General features: G+C 58.7%; 2 protein-coding genes across 8 annotated transcripts; one reads left to right on the top strand and one right to left on the bottom strand.

Moving 5' to 3' along the window:
* Positions 1-735: 735 nt before the first annotated feature.
* On the top strand, positions 736-7,112 carry PSMC3 (proteasome 26S subunit, ATPase 3). 2 transcript variants are annotated; one of them, XM_032414912.1, is made up of 12 exons: positions 736-1,023; positions 1,290-1,373; positions 1,965-2,090; positions 2,518-2,622; positions 2,724-2,786; positions 3,051-3,188; positions 3,638-3,781; positions 3,903-4,051; positions 5,376-5,472; positions 5,692-5,837; positions 6,664-6,745; positions 6,927-7,112. In XM_032414912.1, exons 1-12 carry the CDS (start codon positions 949-951, stop codon positions 7,035-7,037), a joined length of 1,320 nt encoding a protein of 439 aa, XP_032270803.1. In that variant the 5' UTR covers positions 736-948; the 3' UTR covers positions 7,038-7,112. The 2 variants fall into 2 exon arrangements, with proteins under 2 accessions (XP_032270803.1, XP_032270804.1); XM_032414913.1 differs by having other exon boundaries at positions 1,012-1,088.
* Positions 7,113-9,349: 2,237 nt separating this feature from the next.
* Positions 9,350-16,853, bottom strand: SLC39A13 (solute carrier family 39 member 13). Of its 6 annotated transcripts, none has more exons than XM_032415018.1 (10): positions 16,791-16,853; positions 15,051-15,359; positions 13,334-13,447; positions 12,927-13,051; positions 12,434-12,538; positions 12,226-12,315; positions 11,411-11,461; positions 10,971-11,103; positions 10,701-10,800; positions 9,350-10,608 (listed from the first exon to the last, which is right to left on the bottom strand). In XM_032415018.1, the coding sequence occupies exons 2-10, from the start codon at positions 15,349-15,351 to the stop codon at positions 10,533-10,535; spliced, it is 1,095 nt and encodes a 364-aa protein (XP_032270909.1). In that variant the 5' UTR covers positions 15,352-15,359; positions 16,791-16,853; the 3' UTR covers positions 9,350-10,532. The 6 variants fall into 6 exon arrangements, with proteins under 6 accessions (XP_032270909.1, XP_032270912.1, XP_032270913.1 ...); XM_032415023.1 differs by having other exon boundaries at positions 10,516-10,608; positions 10,975-11,103; XM_032415021.1 differs by lacking the exon at positions 11,411-11,461.
* Between the last annotated feature and the right edge of the window lie 3,603 nt (positions 16,854-20,456).

Here is a 20,456-nt window from a genome sequence, read left to right as displayed (position 1 = left end):
TTAACCTTTAGCAAATGCTGTTATTTAAAGAAATTTCTGCTTTCAACTGCTTCCAAGAAAACCACTAGACAGTTTCCCACCAAGTTGAGGGGTTCTTTGTGAAGGCTTGACTGAAAATATATGCCATGTGGCTCACATGAAGTTCATTTTAGGGGTGCCCTGGGTCTCGCCTTAGAGTCATAAGCAGAGATCCTCCAGAGCAAGGGACACAGATACAACAAAAACGGGTCTCATTTGATCCAGAGAACTGCGCTACTCCTTGAGATGACAAGAAACGATTACAGATGTGAGTCATAATGTTTTTAATTGTAGAGGCTGTTGTCCATTCAGCTCTGCCCACGTGGGCAAGTCTGTGGCGCCCGCTCAGAAGTTAGCAGCAGCAATTTCTCTTTAAAACTGGTTAATGATTCTCTCTGGTAACCTTGGGCATGCCTTTTTTTTGGCTCTCTGCACACGGCTGGCGTATGTTGCCTATGGTTTGGGAAGCAGAGCCATCTCGCGAATCCCCTAATTCCTAGCTGCGCCAGATTCTGAGGTCGAATCATTCCTTCCAAAGCACCCTTTCAATTACTGGCTAGATTAAGACTACATTTCCCAAGGGCCCTCGAGGTTCCCATCGCTTCTCCCTCCCCTTCCGGTTTTACATCCAGGCTCCGCCCATTGCGCGCACCGACCAATAGCGCATCCACCTGTCGCTCCCGGCTTAAACTGGACGAGGGTGGTAACGTTTCAGGAGCGGCGGGGGGAGCGGGTCCTGTGTCCCGGGCTTGGTCTTTTGAATTGGAGAAGCAGATTCGTTATGGCGGTAGCGGCCGGAACTAATTCGGTCAAGAGTCAGGAATTGGAGAGAGAGGTCCGCCACTAGGCAGGAGCAGGCCTTCAGAAAGATAGTATTAATCCTGGCTGAAGTTTCTGTCCAGTCCGATTTTCGGTCTTCTCCTTCGGGATATGAATCTGCTGCCGAAAGTCGAGAGTCCAGTGACTCGGCAGGAGAAGATGGCGACCGTGTGGGATGAGGCTGAGGTGTGCGCCGGGAGAGTTGGGGGCCTTGGAGCCGGGGCCAGCGGGAAGACGCCTTTGGCGGGAGGGTAGGAAGTGGTTGGGGGGGGGTCAGGGTCTGGCCTGGTCCCGGGGTCGGGGCCGCTTGGAATGTGGACAAGGGTCTCGACTCCTTCATTTTGGTTTTATGGGCGGGGAAGCTGAGGCTGTGAGTGGGCTGAGGATGCGGAATCCTTGACCTGAGTAAAAAAAAAAAAAAATTTTTTTTGTTTTTTTGTTTTTTTTAACAGCAAGATGGAATCGGGGAGGAGGTGCTCAAGATGTCCACAGAAGAGATTATCCAGCGCACACGGCTGCTGGACAGTGAGATCAAGGTGGGCTCACAGCCCCAGTGGCGGGCAGCGAAGCCCCCACAGGGCAGGCCCTGGAGATCCCAGCAGCGTCTTTCACGTTGTTCTCGGCCTTTCCAGGAAGACGCAGGGCCCACGGATTAGAAAAAGTGAAAAGAAAACTAAGCCTTAAAAGGGACACGAAGAGGGACAGGGTGGTGGGAGGGCAGGCCTGAGAGAAGGATTCATCAGACTGCCTTTTCCAGCGAGGTCTTTAAATATTCCTCTTGAGAATCTTTCTTTCAGAAAGTCCTCATTTTACAGATGAGTAAACAGAGAGGTTTTTACTGTGGTGAAGTACCCAGCCCTTAATTAAGAAGCAGAAGCTAAAACCTGTATTTGCCTGATTCAGAGCCCTGCTCTTTTCCCTCTGCTACAACTACCTTCAGGAGGTTTCCAGACTGGCCTGTTTTGCCCTCTGCTGGATGTGGACACAGGTTCACCCTTCAGAGAGCTTTAGAGCTGAGTGAATGGATGTTGGAAGGTCCCCTGGGCAGCCCGGGCCTCACCAATTACAGGGCCCTAGGATAAGCTGAGCCCAGGCTGAACATTTGCTTCCACTTGCCCTCCTCCCAGATCATGAAGAGTGAAGTATTGCGAGTTACCCATGAACTCCAAGCCATGAAGGACAAGATCAAAGAGAACAGTGAGAAAATCAAAGTGAACAAGACCCTGCCGTACCTTGTGTCCAACGTTATCGAGGTGTGTGTGTATGTGGAGGGGAAGAGAAAAGGGTCAGCCGGGCTTGGAGGCAGCCTGCGATGGGGCCATTGGAAAAAGAGTGGGTGAAAAGTTTTGAGGCCCAAGTTGCACGTTAGAACTACACCTCCTGGGGCCCCGTCCCTAATGGGCATTTCCAGGGTGCTATATATACACACCTAGACACCCTGAAAAGGCCTCAGAAGCCACACATGTTTCCTCTTTATTTGGGGGGTAGAGAGCTCTTGGGGGACAGAAAAGCAACACCTAAAGGGATCTTGTCAGTCCCCTGGCTTATCAGCCACACCTTTGCTGAGACTGGGGCTAGTCTGAGGAAGGGGGTGGATTGTTTTCACCTGGGAAGTGCTAGTCTCTCAGGAGTTCAGGGGGCTGAGCAGGGCCTCTTGACCTGAGCTTTTTCCCTTCCCAGCTTCTAGATGTTGATCCCAATGACCAAGAAGAGGATGGTGCCAATATTGACCTGGATTCCCAGAGGAAGGGTAAATGTGCAGTGATCAAAACCTCTACACGACAGGTGAGGCTAGCTCAAGGATAGAACTAAGGAGGTGGGACAGGACTAGGGAGCTTTATTATTGAAGGCAGTAACTGAGATTCAACCTAGAATTTTTCCTACAGACATACTTCTTGCCTGTGATTGGGTTGGTGGATGCTGAAAAGCTAAAGCCAGGAGACTTGGTGGTGAGTGGTGTCCCTGAGCCTGGGCAGGGCTTTTCCAGTGAGGTTTCTCCCACTGACTAGCTGAGCCTCTGCCGCAGGCCCCGGTCACTGTTGGCCCTGAACCTTGGCAGAGCAGCCCGGGGAGTCTGAGCTCATCAGCTTACTCTTTGGTTCTTGTCTTCCCTAGTCCTGTATTTTCCTTTCACTTTACAGACACCTGCCACCCAGCCAGGTAGTTAGGTCTTGAGCTGGGACGAATCTGAAGGCTTCGTGCTCTGTCCCCAGGGTGTGAACAAAGATTCCTATCTGATTCTGGAGACCCTGCCCACAGAGTATGACTCTCGGGTGAAGGCCATGGAGGTGGATGAGAGGCCCACAGAACAATACAGTGACATCGGGGGCCTGGACAAGCAGATTCAGGAGGTGAGGGAGGCACGGGCTGCTAATAGCAGCATTGCCCACCTTTTGTGTTTTTCTGCTTCATTGACCAGAGCACTTACTGCCAACATGCCTCTTATCATAGCATTCCAGGGAGGTGAGGAGGGTGCCATGTCACAGTTTAGGAGACTGAGGTCCAGAGATTAAATGACTTGTCTTGAGGGTCACAGAAGGTTAGGACCAGAGCCAGGACTGGAACTCAGGCTCCTGGTTCTTACCCTGGTGCCTTTCTACCGTGTCCTGCTGTTCCTGGAGCGGCCGTAGCCAGCCTTGGTGAGAGTGAGCATTCTGTGTCCTTCTGATGCAGGGGAAGGAGAGGCCATGTCCCCGAATTGGCGTTAGGAGGTTTGCGGGATGGGGTTGAAGTCATTAAGTGTCAGGCGGTAGGATCCCTCCAGGCTTCACTCTCCTCACCCAGGACTTCTTCCTGGCAGCTGGTGGAGGCCATTGTCCTGCCAATGAACCACAAGGAGAAGTTTGAGAACTTGGGGATCCAGCCTCCAAAAGGAGTGTTGATGTATGGCCCCCCAGGTACGGGGAAGACCCTGCTGGCCCGGGCCTGTGCCGCACAGACCAAGGTGAGTGCTTTGGAAGGGAATGAGGAAGAAATGGATAGAAGCTAAAGCTCTGCCAAGCAGGCTCAGAGGGACCTTTCTTGGTGCCTTTGGCCTGACTTTTGTCACCATGCCCCTTCGACAGGCTACCTTCCTGAAGCTGGCTGGCCCCCAGCTGGTGCAGATGTTCATTGGGGATGGTGCCAAGCTGGTCCGGGATGCCTTTGCTCTGGCCAAGGAGAAAGCTCCATCCATTATCTTCATTGATGAGCTGGATGCCATTGGCACTAAGCGGTAAGGGGTTGCTGAGTGGGGGCGCCTGGGTGGCTCAGTCGTTTAGCGTCTGCCTTTGGCTCAGGTCATGGTCCCAGGGTCCTGGGATCAAGTCCCTGCATCGGGCTCCCTGCTCTACGGGAAGCCTGCTTCTCCCTCTGCCACTCTCCCCGCTTGTGTTCCCTCTCTCGCTGTCTCTCTCTGTCAAATAAATAAAATCCTAAAAAAAGAGGGGGGTGGTGCTGAGTGCCACCAAGGAGATTGTTTTAAATTCCAGCTATTTCCCACCCTGTCCCCTCCTTCCCCTGGAACAGTGGTAACTCTACTCTTGTGGTTCTACGTCCTGAATTCTGTTCGAACTAGCTTCCTTGCTGCTTTTTTCCCCTGACCATCCGTTCTCCTCACGGCTACCTGCATGTTCCTTTCATACCTGCTTCCCTCACATACACCCACACTCCCTCACACAGACATCCTACTTGAAACCCTTTGTGGGCCCCCATTGCTCCTTGGGATAAATGCTGGACTTACCATGGCCTGCCTGGTCTGCTGTGTGGCTTTCCCTGTTCCCCTCCACTTCATCCTGGACCTGTCCCCGCCCCCACCTCTTCCCAGCATCCATTTAGTTAATTTTTTTAAGATTTTTATTTATTTATTAAGGCCATTTATTTGAGAGAGCAATTGAGCACATGCACTTGAGGTGGGGGAGGGGCAGAGGGGGAAGGAGAGGAAGAGGGAAAGAATCCCAAGCAGACTCCACCCCTGAGTGCAGAGCAGGAGGTGGGACTTGACCTCACGACCCTGAGATTATGACCTGAGCTGAAACCAAGAGTAGAACGCTTAACCGACTGTGCCACCCAGATGCCCCAACATCCCTTTGGTTTATAGGTCCGCTCTATAATTGAAGTCTATCTGGCCCTGGTGGGAGAGAGTTTGCACCTGTTCCTTTTCTAGAATGTACTTTTCCTGTTTTTTAGTGGTTGGTTGCCTAGCCTGTGTGTTCTCACCGTGAGAGATACTTCCTCAGGGATGCCTGCTTGGGCTCCCCTTTACACTCCAAGTCTGGATCCCATATTTCTAAGCTTTAGCTCAGTTTGCAGTGGCACATTCATTGGGGGATAGCCCAGGCAGTGGTTGGTTTTGCTGTTTTATCCTCAGCCTGGCTGATACCAGGAGTCTCTCCAGTCTCTGACACCTGTTCTGTGTCAGTCCTGGGCTGGGGGCCCCAAGTTGAGCGTGACCTTTCCTTGCCCTGGATAGTTGGGTTAGATTTCTGGTGGCTGGAGGAGGGGAAGGCTCTGCCCGAGTTGTGGCCTCATCAGTGTGTCGGGCCTCTTGCGTGCCCCAGCTTTGACAGTGAGAAGGCCGGAGACCGGGAGGTGCAGAGGACAATGTTGGAGCTTCTGAACCAACTGGATGGGTTCCAGCCCAACACCCAAGTAAAGGTGAGTATTGTCATTACAGATGAAGAAAATGGAGCTTAGAGGGCAGGGTACCTTCTCGGTCACCCAGCTAGTGCAGCTAGAATTAGAATTGAGATTGTCTTTAACACCGTTGTTTGGTATGGACCCTGGGCTGCCTCTCTGCTTGGCATGGCCTTGACTGTTGTCTGTCTGGGAGCCCCATCTTCCTCAGTTCACGTTGCTGCTTCTCCCCTCGCTCAGGTGATTGCAGCCACCAACAGGGTGGACATCCTGGACCCCGCACTGCTCCGCTCAGGCCGTCTGGACCGGAAGATTGAATTCCCCATGCCCAACGAGGAGGCCCGGGCCAGAATCATGCAGATCCACTCCCGCAAGATGAACGTCAGGTGAGCAAGGACATGAGCAAGGCGCTGAGATCTGAAGGGGCAGCAGCAGAGCCGTCTCTGTTGTCTTTCTCCTACTGAGTGTCCCCAGGTCTCCGCCCACTCCTCCTCCCCTCCCTGTTCACACAGAACTCTTCCACATGCCAGCCTCCGTTTCTCCCCACAAGCCTGAGATAGAATCTTGCTCGGGTCCAGGCCCTGATTCTGGGTGCTCTGCTCCTTAGAATCACCCTGCCTCTTCCTCCCCCGTGGTCTGAAGGTGCACAGGCTGGAGGCCCTCAGTTTCCTTGACTCCCCCAGCATGGCTCTGGGGAATCCAGCCAGGGGCCAGGTGGGCTTGGATTCAGATCTGGGTGGTCTCCAGCAGGTGGTATTACCCATCGAAGCCTGAGTTTCCTTGTCTGGTGCTTGGGGGTAATGGCACTGATCTCATGGGCTTGTGGCGCGTCTGGGGAAGTGCTCGGCACAAGAGACCAAGGCAGCACTGTGCTGATGCAGGACTCCCTCAGGGAGACAGCCATCCTCTTGCTCCCCCGCCCCAGGCTCCATCAGTCCCTGGAATCTCAGGTGCAGATTTCTAGAAGGCGAGAGCTCAAAAGACACAGAAATAACCTGTTCTCTGCTTTGACCTGCCTGCCCTCCGTTCTGTAACTCATACTGAGAAGAGAACAGGCACAGCGGGGAAGGGAGGGATTTGCCGACGTCACAGGACGAGTGGACCTCGCTGCCTGATGGGGAGTATGGGAGGATATCCTCTCCCGCCCCTCCCCATAACCATAAGTAACTGAGTCCTGTGGTGTCTGTCCCCCTCTCCCCCCCGGCCCCCCAGTCCCGATGTGAACTACGAGGAGCTGGCCCGCTGTACGGATGACTTCAACGGGGCCCAGTGCAAGGCCGTGTGTGTGGAGGCGGTGAGTGGTGGCGTGGGGGAGTGGGTTACTTCATGCCTTCTTGCCCCCCTTCCCTAAACAGGATGGGGCGTTTGGCTGGTGGAGACTGCTGGGCGGGGGAGAGGCTCAGAAGGCTGAGGCCTCTAGGAGCCGGGCCAGGGGTGCGGGAAGGCACCCTAGAGCCTGTCTGTCCTGGGTGCAGGGCATGATCGCACTGCGCAGGGGTGCCACGGAACTCACGCACGAGGACTACATGGAGGGCATCCTGGAGGTGCAGGCCAAGAAGAAAGCCAACCTGCAGTACTACGCCTAGGAGGTTGCCCACCACACCTGCTCCCGGGTCTGGTGCTGGTTAAAATCCATAATAAAAGATGGTTGCAGGTCCCTGCCACCTGTCTGTTGCACCTTTCCCGGGGCTTGGCTGGAAGGAAGAGAGGGGCCTGTGCAGGAGGCTCCCTCCCCACGTGCTGCTGCCTGGAACCCCTGAAACCACTGTGGGCCTCAAAGCAGTCGTCAGGCGAGGCCCTCCGGGAAGGATGGGTGCGTGCTACGGCTGCTGCCTGGGGTCTTCCGCCCCCCCACCCCCCACTGTGCCCCTCCCACCCCCTTTCCTGCTCCCTGCCCCACCCCTCCACTTTAGAGTCAGGGCCCTGCAGCTCCAGAACCAAGGCCCTGAATAGAAGCCAGCCTTTCCCCTTCGGCATTTTGGTCCCTCATCCTTGCTTCCCTGTAAAGCCAGGCTCTGCGTCTTTGCTCCTTGAAATTCCTCCCGTTTCCTGGCCCCTGAGCCTCCTGTTTCTCCACGTGTCCCCATTAGCTCTCTTGGCTCATTTCCTCCTGCTGAGAAATGAACCTTGAGCAAGAGCACTGAGAGCCCTTCTAGGCCTAACCTTTGGTCACAGTGTGTTCTCCCCCACCCCCCAGTTCCGCCGTCAGCCCCGCTCCCCATCGGGTCCCACGTCCTATCCGTTTCCTCGAGGATCTCGTTGGTCCTCTGCCCGTCCAACCTTCCAGCTCCCCTGCATTGTAGCTGGCCTCGTGTGGTTCACTGAGGGCCTGTTCTGGGCCCCGTGCCCCACGGATCTTGTGCATAACTGGATCTAGTTCTTCCAGTAGCCCCCAGTGGGGTAGTCCCATTTCCTAGATGCGTGTGAGCAGCTGGGCCAGGATTGCTCTTAGGTGGCATAGCTGGGATTTAAACCCAGGACAGTAAAGCACGTCTGCTTTCCCCTGTGCTCTTAGCAGCAGCTTTCGGGGGCCCCAGAATGCCTTCCAGAGTAAGAGCGTCTCAAGAATCCTGTCAGCTCTTACTTGCCTCCTAGCAAAAGCCCCTCCACACTCCTTTTCCCGCCCTCTCCCTGACTGGACGTGCCCACAGTGAGCTACTGACAGCCAGCTCATCTGGAGGGCTCGGCTCCTGGCTAGCTTCCCAACCCTGGACTCCCATCGCCTCCAGGCCGCCTGCTAGAGTGTGCCAGTGCTCGCAGGGGTGATCCCCTTGGCAATCCCATTGACTTCCACCCCTTGCCCAAGGCGCTCCCAGTACAGCCTCCGAGGGCTTGTGGTTACTGTCCCCTATCTGGGGACAGACTCGGCCAGGGACAGACTCTGCTCGCCATTGCTCCTGCATTCTCTGGTCCCTCTCCTGACCAGTCAGGGCATTCACCTCCTGACCGTGGCACAGCAGTGAACCCACAGTCCCCCACCCCCCCACACACACTCCCCCAACTTCCTCATTCATGAACGGGGGCCTCACTGCCTCCCCCGGGCAGCCTGAGTCCTGTGATTGCACGTGTACCTGTCACCTGGAAGGGCTCAACGCGGGTGGGAGCCCCAGTGCCGCCAAGGAGAGGGTGGGGGCGGGAGGGGGAAGGTCCCGGATTCCTTCCTTCCCCGGGCCCTGGACTGTCACAGCCGGCTGGGGCGGCTCCCTTTCTGCGGACAAGCCACCAGGTCAGGGCCAGGCACTCCCTGCTGAGGATGCCGCTGTCTGGGGCTTCAGCCCGGAGCGGCCTCCAGGACGGACAGGCGGGGCGGTTCTCAGCCAGGGCTCCTGAAGGCCGACCCGCATGGCTCGGGGAGCACAGGGGGACTCCGCTCTCCCCTTCCTGCCTTCCCGGGCGCGCGCTGTGGGGAAACAGCACCCCCCGGCGCCTGAGGCCGCCTTTACACTCAGAGGAAGTGAGAATCTGTGAAGGACCTCATGATCTAATTTTACTGAAGCAAAGCTGGAGATGACTGTGGATGGAGCTCCCTTCCTCCGTTTACTCAGGGGACAGGCTGGGGAGAAGCCCCTGGCTCTTAGGTCCATAAAACGAGGACCGCCACCCTGGGGGTGCTGTCGGCTACAGTGGCGCGGTGCCAGGCTTGCGGCTTTGGGCTCCAGAGCCAACAGGCCGGGCAGAGCGTGAACGGCTATGCCCTGTCCTGAGAAACGCTGCGAGGGTAACCGTTCAGAGAGGGGCACAAAGCAGAGCTGGAGCGGGGCTGCAGATGCCAAGGTGGGCAGGGTGGCCCGCTGACCGGGGGGGGGGGGCACAAAGCCACCAGCCTGGCTGGAGCAAGGGGCGTCCAGGAAAGCCCGGCTTGACCATGGACAGTGGTGTGCAGGAGAGAGGCAACCAGTTTGTATATAATATTTATTTGTATTTTATCTATAGTTATTTACAGAAAGAAACGGAACCACAGCACAACTGCTGTAAACCCATTCAGACCCTCTTGACGGCCGCTTCTCAGAATGTCCGCGGTTGAGCAGCAGGGCTGAGCCTAGCTGTGGAGCGGGCCAGCTCAGTGCCTGGGTGTCAGCCAAGGGAAATAGCTGGGGATTAGGGCTTCAGCGTTCTCCCAGAGCACATTCCTGCGTGCCGACAAGGCGGGGCCCTCACCACCCCCCAACCTACCCTCGGCCCGGGTGGGACAGGAAAAAGGGCCTGGGCAGGGAGGGGCGGCCACAGCCCACTATTCTGCCTCCAGGGTATCTCCGCCTCCAGGGTATCTCCGCCCGGACCAGCGTGAGCGTCCCTGAGCTGGACCAGCAGGCCTCTCTGGCCCAGGGCCGCTCACCGCCCTGCAGGCTGCTGCTTGGCAGCGGGAGGTGGCAAAAGCTGCAGGTGCTGCCAGGGAGCATTTCCTGGGGGCACAGGAGCTGGCCCAGGGCCGGCAGCCACGAGGAGAAGGTCTTGGGAAGCACCCCCGGCTCCATCCCGGGCTGGGTGGGACTGTCAGTGCTGAGTGCGGCGGCGAGGGGCTACACGAGCACCTGCCTCTCCTTTCTTTGGCCTTAGAACTGACAAAGGAAGGGCCAGGGCAACGGACACAGCAGAGAAGGCTCCCCAGCCTCAGCGCTCAGGCTGCCCGGGGCTCGGTGCCTGAGCAGAAGGCCAGGAACCCCAAGGCCCCAGAGGGAGACAGCTTTGGGCTCCCCGAAGCCCTGGGCTCCTGGGGCTCTTCTCACTCCCCCTGTGGGCTTGGTGGGGAGAGGCCTCCGCTTGGGAGCAGGGCTGCTATTCCTCAGTGCTCGCCGCGGGAAGTGCCGGATGGCGGGGGTAAGGAGACAAGACCACAGCGTGGCTGGGCGCGGGCATCGGGCCCTGGGCCCAGCGCACGATCACAGTGTCGGTCTCACGTGTACCTCTGCGCGCGCGCACGCGCACACACACGCACACGCACACACACACACACACACACACACCCCGTCCTCTAATCTGGTCAGAGGGGCGCTCTCAGGCACTCGCCCTGTGCCTCACACACGGTCAGACTGAATCCGAGTCTCTTATTGCTGGGGGCGGGGGGGGGCCGTCAGGGGCGGTCACCCCGCGAAGAGCGAGAAGAGCACCATCACCACGATGCCCGTGCAGAGCAGCAGGACCTGCTGCAGGGAGCGCCTGTGGGGGGAGGGGCCGGGCTCAGGGAGGCGCTGAGGGCGGGCCAGAGCCCAGAAGCCCACCCCCCGGGGGCGATGCTGACGGGCACTCACCACGGGTCCTCTTCCTCCAGGAGGTCGGGCAGCACGTTCACCAGGGCGATGTAGAGGAAGCCGCCAGACGTGAAGGGCAGGATCCAGGCCACGGTCTCCTCTGCAGTGGGAGCAGAAGTCCCGACCGGCTGGGGGCCCAGGCGAACCGTGGGCAGCACCCGCTCCCACAGGGGACACTTGGGGCAGATCCTGGCCGGGACACGGGCCAGGGCAGCTGTGCCCTCTGGCTGGGGCCCCTCCGCGGACCACCACCACCCACCACGCCCGTACCTACTCCCTTGGGGGACTGCGTACAGATGGCGAAGCAGGCGCCCAGCAGGCCCCCCAGCGCCGTCGAGATCTGCAGCTTGGCTGCGCTCCATCGGTCAAAGCCGGCCCGGAGCAGGATGGCAAAGTCGCCCACCTGAGGGGAGGTCCAGATGATCACTCTGGTCCCCAGGGGACGGCTACGGACCTGCACACCGAGCCCCCTGCACCGGCCCTGCTGCTGGGCCCCCCAGGCCGCACCGCCGAGGCTGGGACCCCATTCACCCCCACCCCCACCCGGAGGCTGGAGCACAGCTGAGATGGTGGCCGCAGCCTGGTGGGCCGAGCAGCTCCAGGCCTCCAAAGCCTCGTCCCCAAGCCTGCTGCTTCTGGGCTTCCCACCCCAAATCCCTCTCCGAAGTCCCACGCCCACACTGCTGCCATGGAAACCCTCTGGCACACACCTCATGGGGGATCTCATGCAGAAGGATGGCCATGGTGGTCAGGAGCCCAATCTGCAGGGAAGGGAGTCTGTGGGGTTCTGGGCCAAGGGCCAGGCACCCACTTGTCCACTCAGTTTACAAATATTTACTCTGCTGGGTGCTCTGGCTGGACGCCATGTGGCTACTAGAAATACAGCAGACAAGAAACCTGTCTTCACAGAGCTAACAGTCTGGAGAGGGAGGCGAGGACTGAATGAACACACAAAGAACCACAAGATTACACAATGACAGGTGCTGTGGGGGAAGAGATGGACCGGGTGGCATGGGCATGAATGACAGGGGCCTCATTTAGATGAGGGGCCAGCAGAGGCCTCTTTGGGGAAGTGCGTGTCAGTTGAGGCCTGAAGGATAAGGAGCCAGGATTTCAAAGAGTGGGAGGAAGAACATTCCAGGCAGATAGAATAGTGTGTGGTGGAGGCCAGGAGCGGGGAAAGAGCTAGGCCAGCTCAAGAGTAGGCAGACCACTAATGTCAGAGAGGGCCGAGGGAAGAAGTGGGTGAGAAGCATCTAGAAGCGGGCAGGGCCCAAGCCTAGCAGCCTGGCAGAGGTATGCAGTCCCAACAAGGAGTGTTCGCAGTAAGAACAGACCAGTGGCTCGGACAAAAGGCGGCCACGTGCAGGAGCCCTCAGGGCTCGGATGAGGGTGTTGGTGATGGAGAGAGTGGGAAGTGCACAGACTGGAGACCTATTTTGGAGGCAGAGCCAACTGGTCAACACAGGCACCATCACTCCCTCCAGAAAGGCCTGGGGCCCACCTGGCCCAACCCCCCACTCACCTTCTTGCTCACAAGGAAGCTGGCAGCTACAGCCAGCCCGTGCGTGAAGTTGTCTATGGTGTTGGCCAGCAGGTTGAGATAGCCACTGACCTGCGTGAGGGGAGAGGAAGCCAGGCTGAGCCAGGCGGGCAGGGTTCGGCTGGGCCTGCCAGTTGGGGGGGGGGGGCGGACAGCTGCAGGAGGAGGGGGCCCTGAGTGGGCCACTCACTTTGATGGTCCGGACCACAGCACTCACGCCGGGCTCTGCAGCCGGCTGGGCCAGATAGTGGCCTCCACTGAGCGCGGCAGCAGCAGCGGGGTCTTTGCTGGGGGCCTAGGGCCAGGAGAAGGAGGGAGAGGGGACATTAGATGTTCCCCCACTCGGCCAGGGTAGACACGGGAGGGGAGTGAGAGATGGAGACACAGAGGCAGGGAACAGCCCTTTGGTCTAGCTAGACTTCTCTGCTGCTCAGTCAGCTGTGTGCCCGCAGGCTCCACTGACCACCTTCCACGCCGCTGTCACTCCCAGTCTAAGAGAACAAGCCACAGCAGGGGCCCACGTCGTCACTCCCCGGATCTTCCCAGCTGGCCCAGCCTCCCAGAGCCCCGAGAGAATGGCCAAGAGACCCTCTTTTCGGGGCTCAACTCCGAACCTGCACCACCAGGCCCTGGCACCACATCACAGAGGCTGACCTGTCCAGGCCCCGGGGCGTGGGGCTCACCTGGCTGGTCCCCTCCTTCTCCTTGCTGTCCGGCAGCATCTTCTCCAACGCCAGAAAAGTGAGGAAGCCCGCGATGACCCACAGTCCCAGCTGCTGTTGCTGCTGCAGGCTCTGCCCCTCACCACCTGCAGGGGGCAGCACTGACAGGCCGGGCCACGCCAGGGCCACAGAAGCGGGGACCTCGTCAGGGGCAGTGACAGGCGAAGCGGGACGGGACTGGCTGGTGGGGAAGCTGGGCCCCAGGGACTGCCCCAGGGGCCAGGGTGCTGAAGCAGGACGAGTTCCCTGCCAGATGCCCAGATCCCCTCTCCCAGTCATTCTGGCAGAGCGGGCAAGGCCTAGGCCAACCTTGGGCGTGGGCACCAGCTCCCTCTGCCCTCCAGCCCCCCGACTGTGGCCTCACTCACCAGAGCTGGCACTGCATGTGTAGGCCCACGCCTCGGGCAGCAGGTGGAGAAACACATTGCCCAAAAGTCCCCCCAGGGCAAAGCTGAGCAGCTGCTTCAGGCGGCGGGCCCCAGCTACAGGACGGAGATGCGGAGATGTGGGGCTTGGGGGCTGGCCTATCAGAGCCCCTGGCCAGACCTCTGCCCCACCCAGCTTGCTGGGCGCTGCGTTTTTCCAACCAGACTGCAAGCTTCCAGAAGGCTGGACTTGGCCTGCTGCCCTTCCTGGATCGCCCCCCCCACCCCCCCCCCCCCCCAGGCCAAGCTCTGCCTGGGTGCTCAGCAGGAAATACATCACGACCCACTGGACGGCTGTGGAAGCACTACGGCTTCATGGTTAAGAGACAGGGCGTGGGAGCCCGACGGGTCCCAGCTCCCCAACCCACCAGCTGGTGACCCTGGGCAGGTTACTTCTGGGACTCAGTTTCCCCATCTGTAAACCGGGGATGATTATTATCTGATAGGGACCTTGTGGGAATTAAATGACAATACACATAGCAAGCGCTCTTTAAGTGGGAATTTCTCTCTTCTCAGTCACTGTTACTCTCAGAAAAGTGGCAGAGATTTGGGGACTTTTGCAGACTTGCAGCATCGAGAGTTGGAAGTGCCCGAAGGCTGTCTCCAAACGCTTGGTTTGATAGAGAAACAGGCCCAGAGGGCAGAGGCCGCTTGGGGGGGGGTCAGGTGGGATCCCAGGGGAAGCTGCCGCTTCCAGGCTCTGTGACCTCAGCCTGGTCAAAGAACTCCTCTGTGCCTTTGTTTCCGCATTTGTGAAATGGAGCTAAAAATCCCAGTCCCCCCGAGGCTGACCTCGCAGGGGCACTCTAAGAGGGGCGAGATGCTGCACAGGCCAAGGCAGCAGGGCCCCACGAGGGCTCTCTTCGCAGCTGTGACGCCAGCCCTCAGCCCGGCGTGGACCACAGATGTGCTCATAACCATCTGCTGGACGAACAGTTCCCGGGCCCCGCAGGCGGCAGAAAGGCCTGGAGCACGTATTCCGAACAGATTCCCGGAGCCCGGGGCCAGGCCTGCTACGGCGCACTCCTGGGACGGGCAGCAGGCACCTGCACTTTCAGCGGCTACCCACCCAGTCTTCTGTAGTTTTCATTACGAGTTACGACGTGTCATCCGTGCGTCGACAGCGCACAGCCACGTGTGCGGCGCCCAAGGGGAGCCTCCGCCCCGGCCGACCCAGGGGCCCTGGGTGGGGGGGCTTTTCTGCACTGAGGGTGGGGCAGCGCTCGCCGGCCAGCACATGGCGGTGGCTGCCCCCCGCCCCCAGCACCAGGCCCCCTTCTGAGTGCTCCGCCCGTTTGAGCTCCTCTCCTCTTCACAGCAGCACTTACGAGGCAGATACTAGTACTATCCCCCGTATTTAGGCTCGGAGCCTAAAGTTAAGTAACTTGCCCCATGCCACCAGCTGGTGAGTGGCAGAGCCGGGAGTGGAACCCAAGCGGCCTGGCACCCACGTTTCCAACCACAATATAGTTTCTCGGTCAATGTTTGCTGGCTTTTATTCTTTCAGAATAAACAAATGCACACGTGAACGAACAAATGAGCCTGGCGCACCCTGGTCTCACAGGGTGAGAAGTTATGTGTTCCGTCCCTGCCCTCCACCCCAGACAGACGTGGGACCCCACTCTCCCAGGGCCCCGGGCGCCAGAGGAGGGTCACCTACCTTCTGAGCGCAGCATGGTCCCCATCTCCAGGGGGATCACGAGCAGTGGGAAGACTCCGCTGAGCCCCACCATGAGTGAGCCCAGGAGGGAGCAGATCCAGGTGTCCAGCCTCTCTCCGCTCAGCAGGGCCCCCCAGGATTCGCTTTCCTTGCTGTCCAGGCGACAGGCAGCTGCGGGCCCCCGGCTCCGGAGGGCCGGCTGGGAACCCCCAGCCCCTCCCAGGAGCTCTAGGACAAGCGCAGTGAAGAAGAGGAGCCTTTGGCCCGCCATGCCACAGCCAGGACAGGGACATCCAGGCATGCCACGTGCTGAAAAACACAAAGCCTCTTACGTGAGCTGCCACCCTTGGCCGCACACCTGCTTAGCAAACGTGGCATCCTAACCCTCCCCCCAGACGAGCGGCCATGGCATCCGCTCTCCCGCCGGCCTTGCCCTGGGCCTCTGAGGACCCCAGTGATGGGTGCACAGAGCAAAGGGGCTCTACTCTTCCACACCCCACTCCCGAGGACCACACATTTTTTTCCTCCCGAGCCTGCTCCAGACTGTGTGTCAGCGTGTCTGCCTGGGGCTAAACTTTCCCTAATGACGGGGTGAGGCGCTGGCTGGGTTCCCTTCAGCCACCGGCAGGCCCAGCCCAGTCGGGTGTCTCCAGCTGCCAGGAGAGGCTCTGCGGCCAGGATGTGCTCCAGCGAGGACACCCCGGGGACTGAGGCGGCCACTGTCTGGCCTGATGGGCAACACCTGATGGTGCAGGTGCGGAAAGCAGGCAGCGGAGCTAGGGCAGAACCATCAGAGCTTCTTCCTCGGCAGTGAGCCCCCCCGTCCCCAGGGCGCGGAGACAGACAGGAGGTGGAACTGCAGAGAAGGATCCTTCAGTCGGGAGCTGCCTCACGGATGTGCAGAGCACAGGCTTTGGAGACCGGCCCCGAACTCTGTGCTCTGCACCTACAGCGTTTGGAATGCGGGCAAGTCCCCGAAGCCCCTCTCTGGGCCTCGGTTTCCTCGTCTGTGGGATGAGAGAAGAACTGGCTCCCTCACTGGCTGTGACGAAGAGAGGAGCTCGCTAAGGCCGGTGGCCGTGCCTGGCAATGGAAGAGGCACGGGAAAGCCCTCCTTATACTGCAGGCGGCCTGGGACACCCCCGGAAGGAAGGTTCCCAGACGCTGGATCACAGGACGGGGATGTGAGTCAACCAACAGAGAAGTTCAATCTGGAAACTCGGGCGTGAGGTTTAAATGGGGTCTGCCCTGCCTCATCTGGCCGTGACCTTGAGCCAGCGATGTCCCTGCCTCAGTTTCCTCACCCCCTGATGGAGGTGGGAGGGTGGAAAAGATGCCCGCGTCCAGGAGCTCCGGGCCTTTACGGGAGACCCTGACGAACCCCGCCGGGGCTCCCTGGGGACCAAAGGCAGGACTGGGCCAGGCCAGACTTGGAGGCCAAGGCGGGAGACGCAGAGGTGCGGGGACCGCGGTCTGGGGAGAGGGGAACGGGGTACGGAGAGTGAGAGAGGAGAGGGAGAGGAGAAAGCAAGACAAAGTCAGGAGTGAGAGAGCCAGAGAGGGTGGGACACGGACGCGGAGGAGGAAAGCGAGGGAGCGATGGGCAGCGACGTGCGGGGCGACAGGGGAGAAGAGGAGCCCAAGGAAGTCGAACTGCCCGGCTCTGGGCCACAAGGGGGGCCAGAAGCCCGGGTCTAGCCCGGGGCCGGCAGGGCCCCCGAGGGTCGGGCGGTCACTCACCGTGCAGCGGCGGCGGCGGCGGCGCTCCGGGCTGCCCCGGCCATCCAGCAGCGGCGCCGCGCCCCGCCCCGGGTCTGCCCCGCCCGGCTCGGCCTCCCGGCCCCCCAGCCCAGAGCCGCCCCCGGCGCGCGGCCACGTCACACGGGACCTGTCCGGAACCCGACGCGCGGCGCGCCGCGGGGCCGGGGGGGGAGCGGCGGTCGCGGCGCGCTTCCGCCGCGCGGCCGTGGGGGACCCGGGAGGCCGGCGCACTTCCGCCCGGGCGGACGGCGGGGAGGGGGGGGCGCGGCGGGGCGGGCCGGGCGGAAGTGGGAGCCCCAGGGGCAAGGCGCTCAGCCCCGCTGGGGAGGGCGGGGGCGGCGGCCCCGCAGGGACCGCGAGCCGCTGGGTGGCTGGGCTTGCGGGTCTGGCCGCCGCTTCCTCTCTCGGCCCGCAGTTCCGCCCGAGGCCGCACGGGGGCGCGCTCGGTTGCCAGCAGGCGCCGCCGGGAGCCCGGCCGGGGTCGGGTGGGTTCCTGGCTCGGGCGCTCCAGCTCTGAGTCAAAGCGGCCTGGCTCCTCCATGAACAAGGGAAAGGGGAAGTGCCTGCCGCAGGGAGGGGCCTGGCCCCGGGAACCTCAGAAGAGGGAATTTTATTCTTACTCATCGAATTATTTTTATGCTTTGGTTTTTCACTGGGAACCTCAGGCCTTTGTCTCCAGGGCTTGTAACCCTTTGGGGTCCAATGCATGGTGTCTTGATACTGCTGCTCGGAACCCCAAACCTGGGGGAGCTGTCGCTTGTGCTTCCCTCTCCAGGAGGAAGCTAGGCCTGACCCCAGCCTGGGGCAGCAAGCAATAGCATTATTTACTGGACACTACTACGTGCCCTTCCCTCCATTTGCACTGTCTCGCTGAGTCCTTTGATCCCATTGAGGTGTGTACTGTTAGCCCAGGGTCACACATGGCACAGATGACAGAGCCAGGTTTGCATCTGGGTGTCCCTGAACCCAGAGCATGTGATAGCACCTGTCACTTCTACGGGGTGGGAGTCTTTCTCTCTGGGAATCAGGCAAGACTGTATAATATTCAGGATGGGGCATGTGCGGGCTCGGGCAGAGATTGCCTCGGGATGGGGGTCTCCAAGCCTCTGACCCTCCTGTGTCTCCCGTGGTAGCTCCCTTCAACTGTCCTGTGTGGCTCTTGCCTGCTGGGGTCTCTGAGGGCACACTGGGCTCTCACACACTGCACCTGGTGCCCTGTTTCCACTTCACACTCCAATGTCTGCCCTTCTTAGACCCCCCCAGCTCCTTCCAGATGGGATCAGCTTTCCTCTGAAAGCCTCTTGTCTGCCTCAGCACACCGGGCCCATAGGTCGGCCAGAACGCTCTCCTGGGCCTGTCCCTGAGTTCTGAAGTGGAAGCCCTGGGTTGGTTTCTTTGCAAAGGGAGGAAGACAATCGTGGATGCTGCTCTGGGATCTCAAAGATGCCACCCGCCCCCCCCCCCCCACCCTGTATGCAAATCTCTCCATCCTATGCAAAGCACTTCACAATATACAAATGATTTCACAATAACACAGTCAGCATTCCTGCCTCTGGGGGCTGAGAGCTGCGGGCCACCTGCAGGAGGGTAGGCAAGACCCAGCCCGAAATGTCACTTGCTGCCTTCTCACTGTCCTTTCCTCTCATCTGGCCTGGAATTTCCACTGTCAGATTCCCTAATGGAGTCAAGAAACAAAGCACGTTGGGGGGCTCTAGAAGAGGACCGGGAGCAGGGAGGACCAGGTGGAAGGACATGGTGGGTGGTCTGATGTGTGGCTGTTAACAACAGTGAATTAGATCTGCCAGGGGATTCCAGGTAGAGATGAATGAGAAAAGAAAGATGCAGAAATGATTTATTTAATATGATCTATTTTTTAAAAATATTTTTTATTAACATATAATGTATTATTTGTTTCAGGGATGATCTACTATTTTTTAAAAAGATTTTATTTATTTATTTGACAGAGAGAGCACAAGTAGGCAAAGGGGCAGACAGAGAGCGGGAGAAGCAGGCTTCCTGCAGAGCAGAGAGCCTGATGCAGGGCTCGATCTCAGGATCCTGAAATCATGACCCAAGGTAAAGGCAGACGCCCAACCGACTGAGCCACCCAGGGGCCCCGATCTACTATTTTAACATAATGACAAAAGGGGGGCACCTGGGTGGCTCAGTCGGTTGAGTGTCTGACTGGGTTTCGGCTCAGGTCATGATCTCAGGGTTGTGAGACTGAGCCCCACATTGGGCTCCATTCTCAGCGAAGAGTCAGCTTCAGATTTTTTCTCCCTCCTCCCTCCCCCTCTGCTCCTCCCCCTGCTTACGTGAACATACGAGTACACACACACTCTCAAATCAACAAATAAATAAATAAACTCTTTAAACAAAATGCTTGACTTCCTATGCCTCAGTTTCCTCATCTGTAAAATGGATTACTGTATCAGATTGTTGTGAGGAGTAAATGAATGAATATACGCAGAGCACTTAGAACTATGCCTGGCATATGAGAAGTTCTACTTCAGGGTTAGATATTATCATCATTCACATGTGTGAACACATGGGTATAAAGAAAATGTTACAGGGGCACCTGGATCGCTCAGTTGGTTGTGCGTCAGACTCTTGATTTCGGCTCAGGTCATGATCTCAGGGTCATGAGATCGAGTCCTGCGTGGGGCTCTGTGCTGGGTGTGGAACCTGCTTAGGATGCTCTCTTTCCCTCTCCCTCTGTCCCTCCCCCTCCTCTAAAAAAAAAGGAAAAGAAAATGTTACAGCAATGAACAGATACATTAGTGACACAAGACGGGGACCAACCTCACCCCTCTCCTTGCTGAGCACAGATGAGCATTTTCCAACACATTTACCAATTGGTTGGGAGGCCACAGGGACATTCTGGGTCGAGGCACTGGACAGAAGAACTTTAGCAGGGCAGATGAGCCTAGAGAGTGCTTGGATCTGAGTAGCTCTGAGGCGTCTGACTTGGGGGCCTGCAGACCCATTTCTCTGACTTCGCTGGGTCTGACTTTCACACATTCTTCCCGGCTCTGGTATCTTTAGTGGGGGCTTTTTCAGCAACCAGGTCTCAGCCCTCTATTTCCTGAAGGTAGGACTGCCCCTGAGCCCGGGCCTGCTGACAAGGCGGTGGCTGCAAGACCACCATGGCCTGGAATTGTCAATGTTATGACGACCTTCCCCCTCCTCTGGCTGTGCAGTGCTGGATGCTCTAGGCTGGGGGTTGATGCACAGTTTCTCTGCTTCCAGAGTGTGGACTTCTCCTTCTCAGGGCTTTCCGTGGGGTCCATGGGCCGGCACAACCTCTGCAGAAAGGCATCTGAAGCTCAGGGCCGTGATCACCTTGTCCAAGGTCACAGCTGAAATGAGGCTGTTCTTACGATGGACTCGGGCTCCACATCTCCACACCAAACCTGCCCCTGGTGAACCCCTGACCTTAACCCTCTCTCAAGTCATTCTTCCTAGAGTAGCCTCAGCTTCCTAGTGAGTTTCTGGAGTGTTTTCTCCCCCAGATCCTGAGCCCTGGCTAGATGATGCCCCAGCAACTCCAGAGCACCACTCCTTTCCCCTAGCCACCCTTCCTGGGCAGCCCATGGGCAACCAAGCCTCACTACTTTCTGTCTGGCCTCTCTGCCTTTATTACTA

The sequence above is a fragment of the Phoca vitulina genome, unplaced genomic scaffold (assembly GCF_004348235.1).
Source record: "Phoca vitulina isolate PV1807 unplaced genomic scaffold, GSC_HSeal_1.0 scaffold16, whole genome shotgun sequence".
Classification (NCBI taxonomy): Eukaryota; Metazoa; Chordata; class Mammalia; order Carnivora; family Phocidae; genus Phoca; species Phoca vitulina.
The sequence above is the reverse complement of the archived record's forward strand: the minus strand, read 5'-3'. Positions and strand labels throughout refer to the sequence as shown.

Excerpts from the sequence above, each read along its gene's own strand:
- PSMC3 (XM_032414912.1), top strand. The coding sequence starts at position 949 with ATGAATCTGCTGCCGAAAGTCGAGAGTCCAGTGACTCGGCAGGAGAAG. Across the intron at positions 2,623-2,723 it reads TCAAAACCTCTACACGACAG|ACATACTTCTTGCCTGTGAT; the intron begins GTGAGGCTAGCT and ends TTTTTCCTACAG. Across the intron at positions 3,189-3,637 it reads TGGACAAGCAGATTCAGGAG|CTGGTGGAGGCCATTGTCCT; the intron begins GTGAGGGAGGCA and ends TCTTCCTGGCAG.
- SLC39A13 (XM_032415018.1), bottom strand. The coding sequence starts at position 15,351 with ATGCCTGGATGTCCCTGTCCTGGCTGTGGCATGGCGGGCCAAAGGCTC. Across the intron at positions 12,316-12,433 it reads CTGTGGTCCGGACCATCAAA|GTCAGTGGCTATCTCAACCT; the intron begins GTGAGTGGCCCA and ends CCCCTCACGCAG. Across the intron at positions 10,609-10,700 it reads CTGGAGGAAGAGGACCCGTG|GCGCTCCCTGCAGCAGGTCC; the intron begins GTGAGTGCCCGT and ends CTCCCCCCACAG.